General features: G+C 54.4%; 1 protein-coding gene across 2 annotated transcripts in view; it reads left to right on the top strand.

Annotated features, from left to right (window-relative positions):
- ATP2C2 (ATPase secretory pathway Ca2+ transporting 2) overlaps nucleotides 1-20,239 on the top strand; it is a 98,757-nt gene that overhangs the window by 53,000 nt on the left and 25,518 nt on the right. For both annotated transcript variants that reach the window (XM_077288882.1, XM_077288883.1), the window contains exons 10-18: nucleotides 5,988-6,063; nucleotides 7,599-7,665; nucleotides 7,737-7,861; nucleotides 8,828-8,925; nucleotides 9,028-9,129; nucleotides 9,281-9,370; nucleotides 11,889-11,990; nucleotides 12,079-12,235; nucleotides 12,350-12,520. In XM_077288882.1, coding sequence (XP_077144997.1) covers nucleotides 5,988-6,063; nucleotides 7,599-7,665; nucleotides 7,737-7,861; nucleotides 8,828-8,925; nucleotides 9,028-9,129; nucleotides 9,281-9,370; nucleotides 11,889-11,990; nucleotides 12,079-12,235; nucleotides 12,350-12,520 — 988 coding nt within the window. The remainder of the gene's footprint in view (nucleotides 1-5,987; nucleotides 6,064-7,598; nucleotides 7,666-7,736; nucleotides 7,862-8,827; nucleotides 8,926-9,027; nucleotides 9,130-9,280; nucleotides 9,371-11,888; nucleotides 11,991-12,078; nucleotides 12,236-12,349; nucleotides 12,521-20,239) is intronic.

Below are 20,239 nucleotides of genomic sequence, written 5' to 3'. Positions count from 1 at the left end.
GGGGCAGCCTAAGGTCTGTCACAGGTGCGGCAGCCCCACACACTTCAGTGCGCAGTGTACCACCCAGAAATGCGCACTGTGTGGGGACCTCGGCCATCTTGCTGCTACCTGTGGCAGGATTAGGTGTAACTTGTGTGGTGACCTCGGTCACCCGTTCAGTCGCTGTCCGCGTTCCTTTGCCAATGCGGTCCTGAAAGCGGCGAGTGCGGGACAGGCGAAAGCCGGGACTAATGTCGCCGGTGAAGGGACCAGTAGAGGCAGAGGAGGCAGGGAACCGGTGAGGAGCAGGCTGCCGCAATCCAATATCAGGCGGCAGGAGCAGCGCTATGGGAACAGGGGGCAGGGAGTAATGACCCTAAACTCTGACCCGGGTGCTTCACTTGCAGCTGAGGATCCTAAAGACGGCGAATTGAACGAGGAAGTCAAGAGACTTGAAAGGGAGGAGCAAAAGGACGCCATGTCTGCCCAGGAACCTTCATCCGGTGACAGTCTGGATGAGGGAGAGGGGGAGTGGTCACAGCAAAAGAAAAAGGGTAACAGGAAAACAACTAAGGATAAGAGGGGGTCCGGGCCTCGAGCCTCCTCCTCGGAGTGCGACCCCTCTGACTCCGTAGTCCTGATACAGGTGCCATTGGAAGGTCCAGCCGCCCCCCCTCTGGTGGATCTCTCTAACCGGTTCCGGGCCCTCCAGGACTCCCCTCCAGAGGGGGGTGATGGGGACCCGGAGCCGGAGGTTGCGGACAACGTTGTTGGGGCTCAGGAGGTCGCTGGGTCTTCTCGGGGCAAATACAAAGCCTTCTGGGGGGGGGGGGACTAACTCAGGACCACCAGACAAGGGCCAGAGTGTATGTAAGGAGAGAATGGATGAGTCTGTTTGTCTTAAGCGCACTAAAAACTCATCATTGTCAGAGGAAGAGGGTGAATCTGTTGGGGGTGGGAAGAAAAAGGCTATCTAATTCAATCAATCATGATGGCGGCACCCACCCTGTTGACACTGGCAACCATTAATGTTGCCAGCATAAAGTCAGAAGCGGCAAGGTACACGGCCTTTCATGTTCTCTGCCAACTTGACGCCGACATTTTGTTTTTGCAAGAGACCAGGTTGACCGACCTATCAACCATGCATAAAGCAAGGCGGGAGTGGAGGCACGGGCCCTCCTACTGGACTCTTGCGGCCGAGCCGTATAGCGGGGTGGCGGTCCTTTTTAAGACCGCAGCGGTTGAATGCAGACGATTGATCGAGTTAGAAATGGGGAGATGCTTGATCCTAGATGTCTCCATGGGGGGACAGGAGCTTCGGCTCATTAACATCTACGGTCCCCAGTCCAAGTGGGACCGCAAGTGTCTCTTCATGAAGATCAAACCTTACTTATTTTCGAGTCGGCAGGTGGTCTTTGGAGGGGATTTCAACAACGTCACGAGACCCTGTGATAGAGGAGGTTCCGGAGACCGGCTGGCTTACGATTGCGTCGCGCTAAATAGGATAGTAAGTGAGGCACGCCTGGTCGATATCCACATCCGGCACAACACAGGCCACGCGGGGTTCACCTTTTTTAGAGGTAGTCAGTGCAGGTCTAGGTTAGACAAGTTTTATTTGAAGGAGGAGGCCGTTTCCTCGCCGTTGTCTGTTGTGGAGGTGGAATTCTCCGATCACTGTTTGATTATGTTTTCTCTGAGCGTTACAGAGACTCCTCGGATGGGAAGAGGTTATTGGAAGCTGAATTTGTCACTCCTTGAGGAAGAAGCTGTAAGACGGTCCTTTGAGGAATTTCTTCAGAGCCAGGTACCACTGCTGGGCCTAAGTAACACTAAGTCTGAGTGGTGGGAGATGTTCAAACATCGGGTGGCGAGATTCTTCCGGCAACTCTCGAACCTCAGAAGCCTGAACCGGGATCGCCTGTATCAGAGCCTGAGGAGGAAACTCGAGCATCTTGTCTCGACTGGGGGTAGCTGCGAGGCGATCTCCAGTGTGAAATCCTTGCTAAAGAGGTGTCAGTAAGATAGGCACGCATCTTTGGTTTTCGAGAGGGACTACGGGAAGTACTACTCGCCCGACCCTTACAGAAGCTGCAAGATGTCAGTGAATAGTAAGATAGTGACAGGGCTGATGGACAGTACGGGATCCCTGAGAAGGTCCAGATCAGGGATCTTGGAGGTCGTCAGTTCATACTACTCGCACCTCTTGGGAAGGAATGAACTGGATCGTGACAGGATGTCGGCTTTCCTGGCTGAAGCTGTTCCTGAGCCAGAGGCTGACCTCTCGCTGGGCGGTTTGGCAGAAGCGATCAAAGAAGAGGAAGTGAGACTGGCGATCGATGGGCTCCGGCCCAAAAAATCGCCAGGTCCGGATGGCTTAACATCCGAGTTCTTTAAGACCTTTAGGGACTCCTTGGTCCCCCTCTTGACTCAGGTGTTTAATGAGTGTCTCTCCTCGGGCACTCTGCCGAGATCATTAAGGAGGTCGGCTTTGATCATTTTGTCAAAGGGTAAGGATCCGTCACGCATTGAGAATTGGCGTCCCATATCACTTCTCAATGTGTGACAGGAAGGTTTTGGCTAAGACACTCTTCAACAGATTGGTGAAGTTTGCACCGCGGCTCCTTTCGGAGGCCCAGCACTGTTGCGTTCCTGGCCGTAGCACTTTCAGTGCTGTTCTGGGTGTCCGAGAGGCCGTGGAGCGGGGCAGGGCGGGCCTTTGGAAGGGGTTCTTGCTGACCCTGGATCAGGCAAAAGCCTTTGATCGGGTCGACCATGAGTACCTCTGGTCCACTCTTTTGAGGTATGGTCTGCCTGGAGGGTTTGTGGACTGGCTTAAGACCTTGTACGCAGGGGCTGAGACTTTCCCTCTGGTAAACGGGTGGATTGGACAACCTTTCGGGGTGGGATCTGGTGTCCGCCAGGGCTGCCCTCTTAGCCCTTTGCTTTACGCGTTTGCGATCGATCCCTTCCTCAGAAGGGTTGATTGTGGACCGTTGGCGGGGGTGGGGATGGGCGGTTTGGTGCCAGAGGCTATCCTGAGGGTAGTGGCCTACGCGGACGACGTTACCGTTTTTGTTTCTTCGCAAGAGGAGGCGATGGTGGTGATGTCAGAAGTGGTGAGCTACTCGGAGGCATCCGGGTCCAAGGTCAACCAGGACAAGTGTGAGAGTCTCTGGCTGGGAGGCGGGGATCCCACGTTTGATCTTCCGGACACCCTCCCCGAACCCCAAGAACATGCCAAAGTCCTAGGCATCGAATTTGGCCAGGGTGATTACCCCATGAAAAACTGGGAAGGCAGAATCAAAGGTGTCGCCCAAAGAGTGGACCAATGGAAGGGTTGGTCTTTGACCCTGAGGGAAAGGGTTGACCTGTGCAAAGCTTTCCTGCTCCCCTTGCTAATCTACCTGGGCAGCGTCTGTGTCTTGCCGGAGCCTCTCTGGACACGGGTCTACAGTCTGTTCTTCCAGATGTTATGGGGGAATAGACTAAACCTAGTCAAACGGGAGGTCACTTATCGCACGAGGAGACTAGGGGGGTTGAATATGGTAAACCCCGTGGTGTTCCTAGTGAACACCTTTTTGAAAGTTAACGTGGCAAACCTCTGGAAAGAGAGGGCTCCTCCGTGGGTATTCTCCTGCAAGGGATGGTTTCAGCCTTTCTTCCAGGAATGGGAGACGGGGAAGATTGAAGGATCTTCGCACACCGCACGGGCATCTCCCGGCTTATGTTACCCCGGTTCTGAAGATGATGCGCCGGTTTGGTCTGGGAATGTGGGAAGTTAGGTCCCTCCCGAGGAAACTCCTCGACATGCGGGTCTTGCTTTCGCATTTTCAGAGACCACTGGTCCTCAAGGACTGCCCGAGTCAGGATCTAGAGCTTGGGTTAAGTTTGTTAAATTCTAGCAGGATCCCCAAGAAGTATTGGGACTTGACTTGGCGCTGCTTCCAGGGTAAGTTGTATGTGAGGGACAATTTGAAGCACAGGAGCTCCGTGGACAGGAATTGTCCCCGTGAGGCTTGCGCTACCATACTGGAAAGCATGGAGCACTTCCTGCTTCATTGTCCCTTTAATACAGAGGTGTACAACAGGGTGGGCGCTTCCATTGGTTGGCCGCGGCTGGCCACTCTGTCCTATGCCGAGTGGGCCTATGGAGCGTTCAGAGACCTCGGGAGAAGGAACCGAGCCACTTTATTCTTAGTCAGCGCAGTGGTCAGGTACTTCACGTGGAACGCACGAGTTTTAGTTACGACGCAGAGTAAAATCCTCCGTGTAGATGAAGTTTGTAGCAGCATCCTAGGTGCCCTGGTGAAGGTGCGTTCTCTGGAGTGCGAAAGACTGGGTGCCCGGAGGGCGGCCCATCTCTGGATGGGTTTCTCCTTCGGGGTGCCTTAGTCCGTTAGCGCTCCTATACCCTGGTGGTGGGCTGATATCTTTACACCCTAGGTTTTTGTTTTGTATTTCTGTTCCCTGAATAGAAGGTTTGCAGGCATCGAACTTGAGCCTTGGGTGGTGAGTATGTAGGTTGTGTTCTGTGAAGTTGGTTTATGTATATATTGTATATAGTGTATTGTATATATTTTATATAGTGTGTATAATAGAGGGTCTTAGTTAGGTTGGGTGGGGGGATTGGGGGGTTCAACGGCGGTGATAAGAGACTGATCCGGCCTGGCGAAAAACTTTGGGGCCTGATCCTAGCTCGGATAATTCCTGAACTTTGTGGCCAGAGCTGGATCAGGGGTGGCGGGATAGTTAGAGTAGGTGTGTGTGTGTGTGTGGGTGGCGGGATAGTTAGAGTAGGTGTGTGTGTGTGTGTGTGTGTGTATGTATGTATGTATGTATGTATGTATGTATGTATGTATGTATATATATATATATATATATATATATATATATATATATATATATATATATATATATATATATATATATATATATATATATATATTAAAAAATCTAAAAAAAAAAAAATGTTAATCTTGTACACTGTATTGTATTTAGGTTTGTTGTAGGGTGAATGTGGTGGTGTAAGGGGGTGCCTGTAAGGTGAGGCAGTGGGACCAGTAGGGTTTTGTTGTGTTTGCGGTGTTGTATAGTGTTTGGTTTAGTATAATGTGTTTATAGTGTATATATTGTATATAGGACGGTGTGAATGTAGTTGGGGTTGTATATAGTAGTATGAATGAAGCTGGGCCGGGGGTCTTACATGATTTTATACTGTTTATTATTTATATTTATATTTTTTACAGGGGTATTCATGTAGTTATGAGTATTTTGTTTGTTGTCTTTTAGTTTTGCTTTCTTTATTTTTATTGGAATTTTTCTTTCACGTCCCTGATTTGTAGGTCATGAACTTTCTCCGTTTTTGTTCCATTTCCGGCTTGTTTCTTTGTGATTTTTGTCGTTTGTTGTCATCTGATTGGAGCTTTGTTCTTATGTTTTGTTCTGTTGTGTTTTATTTGTAATGTATCTTAGTTATTGTCATGTAAAGTATTTTTATTTTATTTAATAAAAGACCTGGAGGATTAGACACGATGCAGCTCGGGATCAGTAGATTGATTTTATTCCCGTAGATCGGGGAATGACGGATGAGGGCAGATGGTGGTCTCTGTGGCTCTGGCCTCCGCCTGTGTATGTTGAGTTTTTGGCGTCATTTACATTCTGCAGTTTCTCCTCCGTCCTCAGATCTGTGTCCCCGGGCTGAGCAGTCGCTTGGACATGTCCTCACACCCGGTGTGATCATTTGCAGGGTCTGAGAAGTCCAGGTTGAATTCTTGATATGAGGGTTCAGTGCTGGGAACATCACACCGAGCCCCCCATCTGATTCCTGACTGTGCCCCTAAAGTCACATACTTCTCCCTGTAGAGCCCAGTGATATAATGGTCGCCTGCTGGGAGCCAATCTCCCCAGGTTCATCACCTGTCACCAGGACGTTGGGTGGGCGGTGGCGCTGGCGTTCTGTTTCTCACCTCTCCCAGACGCTATTTTTCATCACTTTCTCTTTATTTCAGACACCTAAAACACCTCTACAGAAAAGTATGGACAGGCTGGGGAAGCAGCTGTCCCTCTGCTCATTCGGGATAATAGGTGAGCCCATCCCCAATATCGGCCATCCCTCCGATCACAGCTGCTCTGTTAGCACGGCCAGCAAATATTGAGGGGGTATTGGGGGTATGGTAGGGGCAGCTTGTGTGGGGTACCGCAGGGGCAGCATGTGTGGAGTAATATGGGGTCAGTGTGGGGTATGGCGGGGGCGGCATGTGTGAAGTAAGATGGGGTCTGTGTGGGGGACGACAGAGGCAGCTTATGTGGAGTAAGATGGGGTCTGTGTGGGGTTCAGCAGGGGCGGCCTATGTGAAGTAAGATGGGGTCTGTGTGGGGGACGGCAGAGGCAGCTTATGTGGAGTAAGATGGGGTCTGTGTGGGGTACAGCAGGGGCGGCCTATGTGAAGTAAGATGGGGTCTGTGTGGGGGACGGCAGAGGCAGCTTATGTGGAGTAAGATGGGGTCTATGTGGGGTACAGCAGTGGCGGCCTATGTGGAGTAAGATGGGGTCTGTGTGGGGTACGGCAGTGGCGGCCTATGTGGAGTAAAATGGGGTCTGTGTGGGGTACGGCAGGGGCGGCCTATGTGGAGTAAAATGGGGTCTGTGTGGGGTACGGCAGGGGCAGATTGTGTGGGGTACTGCAGGGGCAGCCTATTTGGAGTAAGATGGGGTCTGTGTGGGGTATGGCAGGGGCAGATTGTGTGGGGTACGGCAGGGGCAGCTTATGTGGAGTAAGATGGGGTCTGTGTGGAGTACGGCAGGGGCGGCCTATTTGGAGTAAGATGGGGTCTGTGTGGGGTATGGCAGGGGCAGATTGTGTGGGGTACGGCAGGGGCGGCCTATTTGGAGTAAGATGGGGTCTGTGCGGGGTACTGCGCAGGGGCGGCCTATGTGGAGTAAGATGGGGTCTGTGTGGGGTACGGCAGTGGCGGCCTATGTGGAGTAAGATGGGGTCTGTGTGGGGTATGGCAGGGGCCGATTGTGTGGGGTACAGCAGGGGCGGCCTATTTGGAGTAAGATGGGGTCTGTGTGGGGTACAGCAGTGGCGGCCTATGTGGAGTAAGATGGGGTCTGTGTGGGGTACGGCAGGGGCGGCCTGTATGGAGTAATATGGAGTCTGTGTGGGGTACAGCAGGGGCAGCCTATGTGGAGTAAGATAGGGTCTGTGTGGGGTACAGCAGGGGCGGCCTGTATGGCGTAAGATGGGGTCTGTGTGGCGTACAGCAGGGGCGGCCTATGTGGAGTAAGATAGGGTCTATGTGGGGTACAGCAGGGGCAGCCTATGTGGAGTAAGATAGGGTCTATGTGGGGTACAGCAGGGGCGGCCTATGTGGAGTAAGATAGGGTCTATGTGGGGTACAGCAGGGGCAGCCTATGTGGAGTAAGATGGGGTCTGTGTGATGTGTGGGAACGGCGGGGGCGGGCTCACTATTTTGTTTGCTATTGGTTCTCTTGGGGGGGTACAGAGAGTACATAGATTGTGATGCGCTGCTCTTATTAGGGTCTGTCTTGCCCGTCCTTCTGACCATTGCCCTTCTCGCCCGTCCTTCTGACCGTTGCCGTCTCTCCCTCACAGGGCTCATCATGCTGATTGGCTGGCTCCAGGGGAAGCCTCTGCTCAGTATGTTCACCATCGGAGTCAGGTATGTTCCTCAAATCTCGGATGATGGGGGTTTTCCCACCTCAAGCCATGAGCTCTCGTCTTTGCTTTCAGTTTGGCCGTTGCCGCTATTCCTGAAGGTCTGCCCATCGTGGTCACAGTGACGCTGGCGCTCGGGGTCATGAGAATGGCCAACAAGCGGGTGATCGTCAAGAAGCTGCCGATTGTAGAGACGCTGGGTGAGTGTGAGCGGAAGCTGACATGGGTGGAAAGTGCCAGTCCCGACAATGCCAACCTCACCCACAGCCCTTCAACAATGCCAACATGGCCGAGAGCCCCTGAACAACAACAACCTGGCCCAGAGCCCCTGAACAACACCAACCTGGCACAGAAACCGTCAACAATGCCGACCTGGCCCAGAGCCCCTCGACAATGACAACCTGGCCTAGAGCCCCTCAACAACGCCAACCTCACCCACAGCCCCTCAACAACATCAATCTGGCCTAGAGCCCCTCAACAACGCCAGCCTGGCCCAGAGCCCCTCAACAATGCCAACCTAGCCCAGAGCCCCTCAACAACGCCAACCTAGCCCAGAGCCCCCCAATCACGCCAACCTGGCCCAGAGCCCCTCAACAACACCACCCTTGCCCAGAGCCCCTGAACAAAGACAACCTGGCCCAAATCCCCTGAACAACGACAACCTGGACCAGAGCCACTGAACAACGACAGCCTGGCCCAGAGCTCCTGAACAACGACAGCCTGGCCCAGAGCTCCTGAACAATGACAACCTGGCCCAGAGCCCCTGAACAACGACAACCTGGCCCAGAGTTCCTGAACAATGACAACCTGGCCCAGAGCCTCTCAACAACGACAACCTGGACCAGAGCTCCTGAACAAAGACAACCTGGCCCAGAGCTCCTGAACAACGACAACCTGGCCGAGAGCCCCTCAACAACGACAACCTGGCCCAGAGCCCCTCAACAACGCTATCATGGTCCAGAGCCCCTCAACACCGCCACCCTCACCCAGAGCCCCTCAACAACACCACCCTCACCCAGAGCCCCTCAACAGCACCACCCTGGCTCAGAGTCCTGACAACACCGGATTTCATTTCCCAGCTTTCGGTTGTCATTGTGGTGTGAGGGCCACAGGGACCCCTCCAGTCACCGTGGCGGCATTCTAACTCGCTTGTTCTTCGCTGTCAGGTTGCTGCAACGTCATCTGCTCCGACAAGACCGGCACTCTGACTGCCAACGAGATGACGGCCACCAGATTAGTGACGTCGGACGGGCTGCACGCGGAGGTAACAAGCTGCCATTCCTAAATAGCGGCCCCTCGTGGCCGTCGTGGCTGCGGCCCCTAGAGCTCCCCCTCTGCTTCTTTACAATCCCCTCTGCTCCCTCAGGTCACTGGCGTCGGCTACGATGGGAAAGGATCTGTCAACTTACTGCCAGCAAATGAGATGGTGCGGGAATTTTCCAACGTCTCCATAGGAAAACTGGTGGAGGTGAGATATCCGTGGGGGCAGAGTATTACAGCTCTTTAGGTTATTCAGCATGTGTACATTGGGAGGATCCTGGTGAATGCCCCCAGCAGCACAGAGTATTTTTTTGGGAGGGTTCTTCTGATGTCATTGATCAGCTCTCTCCTCTGCTCAGGCCGGCTGTGTCGCCAACAATGCCATCATCCGGGGGGACACGCTCATGGGTCAGCCAACGGAGGGTGCCTTGCTGGTCCTGGCAAAAAAGGTAAGAGGTCAGTGGTCACAGACCAGAGATGGAGGGTCGCCAGACAGGAAGCGGTTAACGTGCGCCAGATACATGTCACACAACCTAGTCTGCTGCTTGTTAGTGGAAACAGTCAGCAAGATGGAAGACGCTGCCCAACAGCTTAGCTGGACACTGTTATGTGGGGGCACTTAGATTCTCTTACATCAGAGTCTGGTATAAAGAGGACACTTCCCAGAATGCAATTCATCAAAACACGCTCTGTGCAGAATTATGAGTGCAGCTCTGGAGTTGCCTGCGGCCTGTGCCCACCATACCCCATAGCGACATCATGTAGGCATGGTGGTAATGGACACGGCTGGGGGTCTACACACACCGCTGTGAGTGTGGACTGTGACTGTAGCACAAGATACTGCAGTCTGTTACTCCCTGTTATTAGCCATTTCAGTCATTCCTTTCCCACAATTCCCTGTAGTACGTGTTGAAGGATAGCATAGGATGTGCTAAGTTTGGCACCGTGCTTGTGCCGCACCTTTCCTCCGGACACTTTCGTCTGATAAGTGATCCCGCGCGGCCGTGATCTGCGCCGTATTCTACAGATGCCCATTCTCGTGGTGTACGTGGTGGTCTCCGGACGCCCATTCTCGTGGTGGTGCTGTACGCGGTGATCCCCCGACGCCTGTTCTCGCAGTGGCGCCATACATGGTGATCCCCGGACGCCCGTTCTCATAGTGGCGCCATATGCAGTGATCCCTGGATGCCCGTTCTCGCAGTGGTTTCTGGACGCCTGTTCTCACAGAAGTTCCATATAGGGTGGTCTCCGGACGCGTGCTCTCGCAGAGGGTTAGGGTTAGGGTACACGGTGGTCTCTGGACGCGTGTTGTTGCAGTGGTGCCGTATATGATGGTCTCTGGACGCCTGTTCTCACAGAGGTGCAGTACACGATGGTCTCCAGATGTCTGTTGTCGCAGTGGCGCCGTACACGGTGGTCTCTGTACACCTGTTCTCACAGAGGTGCCGTACACGGTGATCTCCAGATGTCTGTTGTCGCAGTGGCACTGTAAACGGTGGTCTCTGGACGCGTGTTGCCGCAGTGGTGCCGTATGTGGTCTCTGGACGCCTGTTCTCACAGAGGTGCAGTATACGGTGGTCTCCAGATGTCTGTTCTCACAGAGGTGCAGTACACGGTGGTCTCTAGATGCCTGTTCTCACAGAGGTGCAGTACACGGTGGTCTCTAGATGCGTGTTCTCACAGAGGTGCCGTACCCGGTGGTCTCTAGATGCATGTTCTCACAGAGGTGCAGTACACGGTGGTCTCTAGATGCGTGTTCTCACAGAGGTGCCATACACAGTGGTCTCTAGATGCCTGTTCTCACAGAAGTACAGTACACGGTGGTCTCTAGATGTCTGTTCTCACAGAGGTGCAGTACATGGTGGTCTCTAGATGCCTGTTCTCACAGAGGTGCAGTACACGGTGGTCTCTAGATGCCTGTTCTCACAGAGGTGCCGTACACGGTGGTCTCTAGATGCCTGCTCTCACAGAGGTGCAGTACACGGTGGTCTCTAGCTGCGTGTTCTCACAGAGGTGCAGTACACGGTGGTCTCTAGAAGCCTGTTCTCACAGAGGTGCAGTACATTGTGGTCTCTAGATGTCTGTTCTCATAGAGGTGCAGTACACGGTGGTCTCTAGATGCGTGTTCTCACAGAGGTGCAGTACACGGTGGTCTCTAGATGCGTGTTCTCACAGACGTGCAGTACACGGTGGTCTCCAGATGTCTGTTGTCGCAGTGGCGCCGTACACGGTGGTCTCTGTACACCTGTTCTCACAGAAGTGCAGTACACGGTGGTCTCTAGATGTCTGTTCTCACAGAGGTGCAGTACATGGTGGTCTCTAGATGCCTGTTCTCACAGAGGTGCAGTACAAGGTGGTCTCTAGATGCCTGTTCTCACAGAGGTGCAGTACACGGTGGTCTCTAGATGCGTGTTCTCACAGAGGTGCCGTACACGGTGGTCTTTAGATGTCTGTTATCACAGAGGTGCAGTACACGGTGGTCTCTAGCTGCGTGTTCTCACAGAGGTGCAGTACACGGTGGTCTCTAGATGCCTGTTCTCATAGAGGTGCCGTACACGGTGGTCTCTAGATGCCTGTTCTCACAGAGGTGCACTACATGGTGGTCTCTAGATGTCTGTTCTCATAGAGGTGCAGTACACGGTGGTCTCTAGATGCGTGTTCTCACAGAGGTGCCTTACACGGTGGTCTCTAGATGCCTGTTCTCACAGAGGTGCAGTACACGGTGGTCTCTAGATGCCTGTTCTCACAGCGGTGCAGTATACGGTGGTCTCCAGATGTCTGTTGCAGTGGCGCCATACACGGTGTTCTCTGGACGCCTGTTCTCACAGAGGCGCCATACATGGTGGTCTTCAGACGTCTGTTGTCGCAGTGGCACTGTAAACGGTGGTCTCTGGACGCATGTTGCCGCAGTGGTGCGTAGCTGCTGCTGTTCTTCTTTGCACCATTCACTTTCTTCTCCATTTCCAGATGGGCCTCGGAAACGCCAGCGAGAATTACATCCGCAAGAAGGAGATTCCCTTCAGCTCGGAGCAGCGGTGGATGGCCGTGAAGTGCGCAGACAAGATGGAGGTAAAGCATGCTGCCCCCCCAGCTAATCATCGTCTGCCCCTCCCCAGCTGGTCGGCCGCCATCCGTTACCTGACGCGCTTTCTTCCAGGACCAGGAGGAGGTGTACTTCATGAAGGGCGCGTATGAGGAGGTGGTCCAGTACTGCACCGTCTATAACAGCAGCGGGATGGCCCTGCCTCTGACCCCTCAGCAGAGGGCGCAGTACCTGCAGGAGGAGAAGACTATGGGGAGCCAGGGCCTGCGAGGTATGAGTCCCCCACCCGGGATCCGATCACCACTGACACATTGTAACAGACCCCCAGCACAGGAGGTAAACTGATGGGAGTCATAGTGCTATAATGGCATCTCCCATCTTCCAGTCTTGGCTTTGGCCTCCGGTGCGGAGCTGGGGAAGCTCACCTTCCTGGGACTGATCGGGATAATAGACCCCCCACGTAGCGGAGTGAGCGACGCCGTGCAGACCCTGCTGGACTCCGGGGTCGCAGTGAAGATGATCACAGGGGACGCGCTGGAAACGGCACAGGCCATTGGTAAGCTGCAACCAAACCTCTGCTGGTCTACTGTTATCAGACTGCAGAGGTACAATTCAGTACGGCAACAGCAGAATAGTGAGTGCAGCTCTGGTGGTGACTGGAGGATGAGACACGATGTAACAGCAGAATAGTGAGTGCAGCTCTGGAGGTGACTGGAGGATAAGACAGGATGTAACAGCAGAATCATGAGTGCAGCTCTGGAAGTGACTGGAGGATAAGACACAATGTAGCATCAGAATAGTGACTGCAGCTCTGGAGGTGACTGGAGGATAGGTGCCCACAATCAGTCACACCCTGCTAGGAGCAGCACCTGTCTCGTGAGCTCCAGCACTTCCAGCAGGAGGCCCAGAGTCTGCCTCTCTTCTCCCCAGGGAGAGGCAGGCTTCCTGGGAGGCCGGCATGGCTTCCCAGGCTTCTGTTCCCCCGTCTGTGCTGGCGGGGGACAGAGAGCAGCAGCAGCAACCGGCCCAAGAGGGACTGAGGTCGTCGGGACGGGTGAGAAGAAACATACCCACCTACTCCAACCCTGAGACGGCTCATCGTCCGCCCAGAGAGGGAGACAGGGGCACCCCAGGCCCCAGGAAGGAGAGCCCAGGAACATCCTGGGGGGAGAGGAGCTCCGGTGAGTCCACAATTACCTTCTCCTCCCGAGTGGTCGCCATGCTACGTGAGTATGAGGACGCCGGCAAAGCACTGACCGGGTTGAAGGAGGAGCTGCGGGTGGCTCGGGTCCTGAACACCCGAGCCTCTAACAAGGAGAAACCCGTGACCTCCCAGAGGTTCAGAGCCCTCAGAGATGAGGTGGCCCGGTTAGTGCTCCTCCGGGAGGGGATTGAGAAAAGTGCAGGTCCCTTCCTGGAGAGGTTTAAGAACCAGCGGCGGTTCTCAGAAATGAAGGGGTTAAATACCTCAGGAGAACCGCCAGCCGGCGTCCTAAGCGACGAGGAGGAGGCTGATGTGGTTGTGACTGGAGTCCTACAAGCTGGAACCAGCCGGGAGAGTGAGTCGCAGAGCCGACAACAGGGAAGCGGCCTCCCGGCACGGCAGATGACTCCGACAGCACAGGCTGCAGTGTCAGCGGAGGAAGAGGAGGAGGGCGGTCTGCTACAGGAGATCAGAGAGCTGGAGTCTCCAGTGAACCTGGACCGTTTTTCCTTTGGTGAGGACGAGCCAGCAGAGGAAACAAGAGGAAGAAGACAACGAAGGAGACCGCACGGGAGGTGGTGAGTTACAGATATGTACTGATGGATGATGTTACACCTACCACCTCCTGTGTAAACCACCAAACCTAAAGGCACGGGCTCTGCAGTGGGTCTGGGGCATAGGCAAGGTGGGGAGAGGAGGAGGACGTCCGGCGGTGCTGCCGTCTGTGCGGGGAACAGTGCAGGGGGCGAGGCTGTGGAGGTACCCATGGCGCCGGACATAGGGGACCCCGAGGAGTTTCCCTCCCTGCCCTCTGCGGCTAAGCCGGTTATCACCGGGGCTGAGGGGGGCGAGGGGGATGTTCACGCCGTTGCGAAAGGGGGACGGTGTGGACAGACTCCATCCCTGCTCACTACGGCTGAGCCGGCCGACGCCGGGGCTGTGGGGGGCAGGTCCGAGAAACTTGGTGCGGCGAAAGGGGGGCGCACTGTTGTGACAGGGGCGCAGTGCGCCTCAACAGAGAAGAGGCATGCGGCTGCGACAGGAGAGCAGCGAGTCCAAAAAGGACAAAAAAAGCAGGACAAATCATCTGCAGGGAACACTGGGCGCCCTGCTGCGATGGGGGGACAAAGTGCTCCAGCACCCAAACGTGACACCAGGACCCCGAAGTCTGTGGGTGCGGGGCAGGCGGCGCCCCCCAACAGGCAGTGGGCCCAGAATAATAAAATATGAACTGCTGCAGTGGGGGGCAAGGTGCTCCAGAGACACAACAGAGCCCAAATCAAGGGAAAACGGGTGTGGTGCTGCACCCCTCCCCCGGTCCAGCAAGTGTGAGTGCAGAGAAGCCAGACACAAGTGAGGAAGGAATGGATGTTACTGTGGAAGGTGCAGAGAACACTGGGAAAAATGGTGGTGACAATACTGGTAATAAAGTGACGGGAAGTGGTGGCAATGGTAACGGGAATGTTGGGAGTAGTGGTGGAGTGAATGGTGGGAGTAGTGGTGGAGTGAATGATGGGAGTAGTGGTGGAGTGAATGGTGGGAGTAGTGGTGGAGTGAATGATGGGAGTAGTGGTGGAGTGAATGGTGGAGTGAATGATGGGAGTAGTGGTGGAGTGAATGGTGGGAGTAGTGGTGGAGTGAATGGTGGGAGTAGTGGTGGAGTGAATGGTGGGAGTAGTGGTGGAGTGAATGGTGGGAGTAGTGGTGGAGTGAATGGTGGGAGTAGTGACGTTGCCAATGATGGGAGTAGTGGCGGAGTGAATGAGGAGAGCTTTACTGGTGTTGGTGGAGGGGAAGCAGGTAGTGGTCCCGCTGCCCCCCCCCCCAGCGGTGGCGGGGTCTTCAGCCCCAAGCTATTCAGGAGCTGTCACTGCTGGGGGTAGTAGTGCGCCCTTGTCTGGTGACCCTGAGGATGGTGACTTGCAACAGCGCTTCCTGGATGCCCTGAGGAAAGGGGAGAGTTCTATCAATGTAGAGGGGAGGGAGGTTGATCTGTCTTTCTGGATAGAGAGACACGGTCTTTCCGCCTTCCGAGATAGAGGGGCAGAGACTGTCTGGTCTCTGCCGACACCGGGGCAGAGGAGTAACCGTAGGAACGTGGCCCGTCTCCAGTGGGTAAGCAAGGATGCCTGTCCTGATCGGTCAAAGGTTGCTGAGCTCCTGCTGGGGATGGGCTTCGTGGCATATGACATCTTCGCCTTGATCCATCCCTATGGGACCTCCTACTTCGATGTCAGCTTCGTGAGACCGGAGGGCCTTGAGCTTTTCTGGTCTCGCCATGAGCTGGCTCGGGGTCGTCCCGAATGGCAGGGTTTCCACACTGTAGCAATATACCGCCAGAATTCGGTCAGGAAGGTGACCGTTTTGACCAGTAACGAGTCACTTTCCTGTGTCGACATCTCCACATGGGTTGGACGATACGGCGACATTGTCGGTATTCCTGAAAAGACCCTCGACGAGCATGGTATCTGGTCAGGAGCCTGGACCTTCATGGTGAAATTGAAGGTTTCAGGAAACACCGTTACCCATATCCCTTCCTCAACATTTTTGGGGAGGGACAGGATCTTGATTTTCTACCGGGGGCAGCCTAAGGTCTGTCACAGGTGCGGCAGCCCCACACACTTCAGTGCGCAGTGTACCACCCAGAAATGCGCACTGTGTGGGGACCTCGGCCATCTTGCTGCTACCTGTGGCAGGATTAGGTGTAACTTGTGTGGTGACCTCGGTCACCCGTTCAGTCGCTGTCCGCGTTCCTTTGCCAATACGGTCCTGAAAGCGGCGAGTGCGGGACAGGCGAAAGCCGGGACTAATCTCGCCGGTGAAGGGACCAGTAGAGGCAGACCGGTGAAGGGACCAGAGGAGGCAGGGAACCGGTGAGGAGCAGGCTGCTGCCATCCAATATCAGGCGGCAGGAGCAGCGCCATGGGAACGGGGCAGGGAGTAATGACCCGGGTGCTTCACTTGCAGCTGAGGATCCTAAAGACGGCGAATTAAACGAGGAAGTCAAGAGACTTGAAAGGGAGGAGCAAAAGGACGCCATGTCTGTCCAGGAACCTTCATCCGGTGACAGTCTGGATGAGGGAGAGGGCGAGTGGTCATAGCAAAAGAAAAAGGGTAACAGGAAAACAACTAAGGATAAGAGGGGGTCCGGGCCTCAAGCCTCCTCCTTGGAGTGCGACCCCTCTGACTCCGTAGCCCTGATCCAGGTGCCATTGGAAGGTCCAGCCGCCCCCCTCTGGTGGATCTCTCTAACCGGTTCCGGGCCCTCCAGGACTCCCCTCCAGAGGGGGGCGATGGGGACCCGGGGCCGGAGGTTGCGGACAACGTTCTTGGGGCTCAGGAGGTCGCAGGGTCTTCTTCTCAGGGGGCAAATACAAAGCCTTCTGGGGGGGGGACTAACTCAGGACCGCCAGACAAGGGCCAGAGTGTATGTAAGGAGAGAATGGATGAGTCTGTTTGTCTTAAGCGCACTAAAAACTAATCATTGTCAGAGGAAGAGGGTGAAACTGTTGGGGGTGGGAAGAAAAAGGCTATCTAATTCAATCAATCATGATGGCACCCACCCCATTGACGCTGGCAACCATTAATGTTGCCAGCATAAAGTCAGAAGCGGCAAGGTACACGGCCTTTCATTTTCTCTGCCAACTTGACGCCGACATTTTGTTTTTGCAGGAGACCAGGTTGACCGACCTATCAACCATGCATAAAGCAAGGCGGGAGTGGAGGCACGGGCCCTCCTACTGGTCTCTTGCGGCCGAGCCGTATAGCGGGGTGGCGGTCCTTTGTAAGACCGCAGCGGTTGAATGCAGACGTTTGATCGAGTTAGAAATGGGGAGATGCTTGATCCTAGATGTCTCAATGGGGGGTCAGGAGCTTCGGCTCATTAACATCTACGGTCCCCAGTCCAAGTGGGACCGCAAGTGTCTCTTCATGAAGATCAATCCTTACTTATTTTCGAGTCGGCAGGTGGTCTTTGGAGGGGATTTCAACAACGTCACGAGACCCTGTGATAGAGGAGGTTCCGGAGACCGGCTGGCTTACGATTGCGTCCCGCTAAATAGGATAGTAAGTGAGGCACGCCTGGTGGATGTCCACATCCGGCACAACACAGGCCACGCGGGGTTCACCTTTTTTAGAGGTAGTCAGTGCAGGTCTAGGTTAGACAGGTTTTATTTGAAGGAGGAGGCTGTTTCCTCGCCGTTGTCGGTTGTGGAGGTGGAATTCTCCGATCACTGTTTGATTATGTTTTCTCTGAGCGTTACAGAGACTCCTCGGATGGGAAGAGGTTATTGGAAGCTGAATTCGTCACTCCTTGAGGAAGAAGCTGTAAGACGGTCCTTTGAGGAATTTCTTCAGAGCCAGGTACCGCTGCTGGGCCTAAGTAACACTAAGTCTGAGTGGTGGGAGATGTTCAAACATCGGGTGGCGAGATTCTTCCGGCAACTCTCGAACCTCAGAAGCCTGAACCGGGATCGCCTGTATCAGAGCCTGAGGAGGAAACTCGAGCATCTTGTCTCGACTGGGGGTAGCCGCAAGGCGATCTCCAGTGTGAAATCCTTGCTAAAGAGGTGTCAGTACGATAGGCACGCATCTTTGGTTTTTGAGAGGGACTACGGGAAGTACTACTCGCCCGACCCTTACAGAAGCTGCAAGATGTCAGTGAATAGTAAGATAGTGACAGGGCTGATGGACAGTACGGGATCCCTGAGAAGGTCCAGATCAGGGATCTTGGAGGTCGTCAGTTCATACTACTCGCACCTCTTGGGAAGGAAGGAACTGGATCGTGACAGGATGTCGGCTTTCCTGGCTGAAGCTGTTCCTGAGCCAGGGGCTGACCTCTCGCTAGGCGGTTTGGCAGAAGCGATCAAAGAAGAGGAAGTGAGACTGGCGATCGATGGGCTCCGGCCCAAAAAATCGCCAGGTCCGGATGGCTTAACATCCGAGTTCTTTAAGACCTTTAGGGACTCCTTGGTCCCCCTCTTGACTCAGGTGTTTAATGAGTGTCTCTCCTCGGGCACTCTGCCGAGATCATTAAGGAGGTCGGCTTTGATCATTTTGTCAAAGGGTAAGGATCCGTCACGCATTGAGAATAGGCGTCCCATATCACTTCTCAATGTGTGACAGGAAGGTTTTGGCTAAGACACTCTTCAACAGGCTGGTGAAGTTTGCACCGCGGCTCCTTTCGGAGGCCCAGCACTGTTGCGTTCCTGGCCGTAGCACTTTCAGTGCTGTTCTGGGTGTCCGAGAGGCCGTGGAGCGGGGCAGGGCGGGCCTTTGGAAGGGGTTCTTGCTGACCCTGGATCAGGCAAAAGCCTTTGATCGGGTCGACCACGAGTACCTCTGGTCCACTCTTTTGAGGTATGGTCTGCCTGGAGGGTTTGTGGACTGGCTTAAGACCTTGTACGCAGGGGCTGAGACTTTCCCTCTGGTAAACGGGTGGATTGGACAACCTTTCGGGGTGGGATCTGGTGTCCGCCAGGGCTGCCCTCTTAGCCCTTTGCTTTACGCGTTTGCGATCGATCCCTTCCTCAGAAGGGTTGATTGTGGACCGTTGGCGGGGGTGGGGATGGGCGGTTTGGTGCCAGAGGCTATCCTGAGGGTAGTGGCCTACGCGGACGACGTTACCGTTTTTGTTTCTTCGCAAGAGGAGGCGATGGTGGTGATGTCAGAAGTGGTGAGCTACTCGGAGGCATCCGGGTCCAAGGTCAACCAGGACAAGTGTGAGAGTCTCTGGCTGGGAGGCGGGGATCCCACGTTTGATCTTCCGGACACCCTCCCCGAACCCCAAGAACATGCCAAAGTCCTAGGCATCGAATTTGGCCAGGGTGATTACCCCATGAAAAACTGGGAAGGCAGAATCAAAGGTGTCGCCCAAAGAGTGGACCAATGGAAGGGTTGGTCTTTGACCCTGAGGGAAAGGGTTGACCTGTGCAAAGCTTTCCTGCTCCCCTTGCTAATCTACCTGGGCAGCGTCTGTGTCTTGCCGGAGCCTCTCTGGACACGGGTCTACAGTCTGTTCTTCCAGATGTTATGGGGGAATAGACTAAACCTAGTCAAACGGGAGGTCACTTATCGCACGAGGAGACTAGGGGGGTTGAATATGGTAAACCCCGTGGTGTTCCTAGTGAACACCTTTTTGAAAGTTAACGTGGCAAACCTCTGGAAAGAGAGGGCTCCTCCGTGGGTATTCTCCTGCAAGGGATGGTTTCAGCCTTTCTTCCAGGAATGGGAGACAGGGGGAAGATTGAAGGATCTTCGCACACCGCACGGGCATCTCCCGGCTTATGTTACCCCGGTTCTGAAGATGATGCACCGGTGGGGTCTGGGAATGTGGGAAGTTAGGTCCCTCCCGAGGAAACTCCTCGACATGCGGGTCTTGCTTTCGCATTTTCAGAGACCACTGGTCCTCAAGGACTGCCCGAGTCGGGATCTAGAGGTTGGGTTAAGTTTGTTAAATTCTAGCAGGATCCCCAAGAAGTATTGGGACTTGACTTGGCGCTGCTTCCATGGTAAGTTGTATGTGAGGGACAATTTGAAGCACAGGAGCTCCGTGGACAGGAATTGTCCCCGTGAGGCTTGCGCTACCATGCTGGAAAGCATGAAGCACTTCCTGCTTCATTGTCCCTTTAATACAGAGGTGTACAACAGGGTGGGCGCTTCCATTGGTTGGCCGCGGCTGGTCACTCTGTCCTATGCCGAGTGGGCCTATGGAGCGTTCAGAGACCTCGGGAGAAGGGACCGAGCCACTTTATTCTTAGTCAGCGCAGTGGTCAGGTACTTCACGTGGAACGCACGAGTTTTAGTTACGACGCAGAGTAAAATCCTCCGTGTAGATGAAGTTTGTAGCAGCATCCTAGGTGCCCTGGTGAAGGTGCGTTCTCTGGAGTGCGAAAGACTGGGTGCCCGGAGGGCGGCCCATCTCTGGAGGGGTTTCTCCTTCGGGGTGCCTTAGTCCGTTAGTGCTCCTATATCCTGGTGGTGGGCTGATATCTTTACACCCTAGGTTTTTGTTTTGTATTTCTGTTCCCTGAATAGAAGGTTTGCAGGCATCGAACTTGAGCCTTGGGTGGT

Source organism: Ranitomeya variabilis, chromosome 2 (genome assembly GCF_051348905.1).
Source record: "Ranitomeya variabilis isolate aRanVar5 chromosome 2, aRanVar5.hap1, whole genome shotgun sequence".
NCBI lineage: Eukaryota > Metazoa > Chordata > Amphibia > Anura > Dendrobatidae > Ranitomeya > Ranitomeya variabilis.
This window is presented reverse-complemented; position numbering and strand designations above follow the sequence as displayed.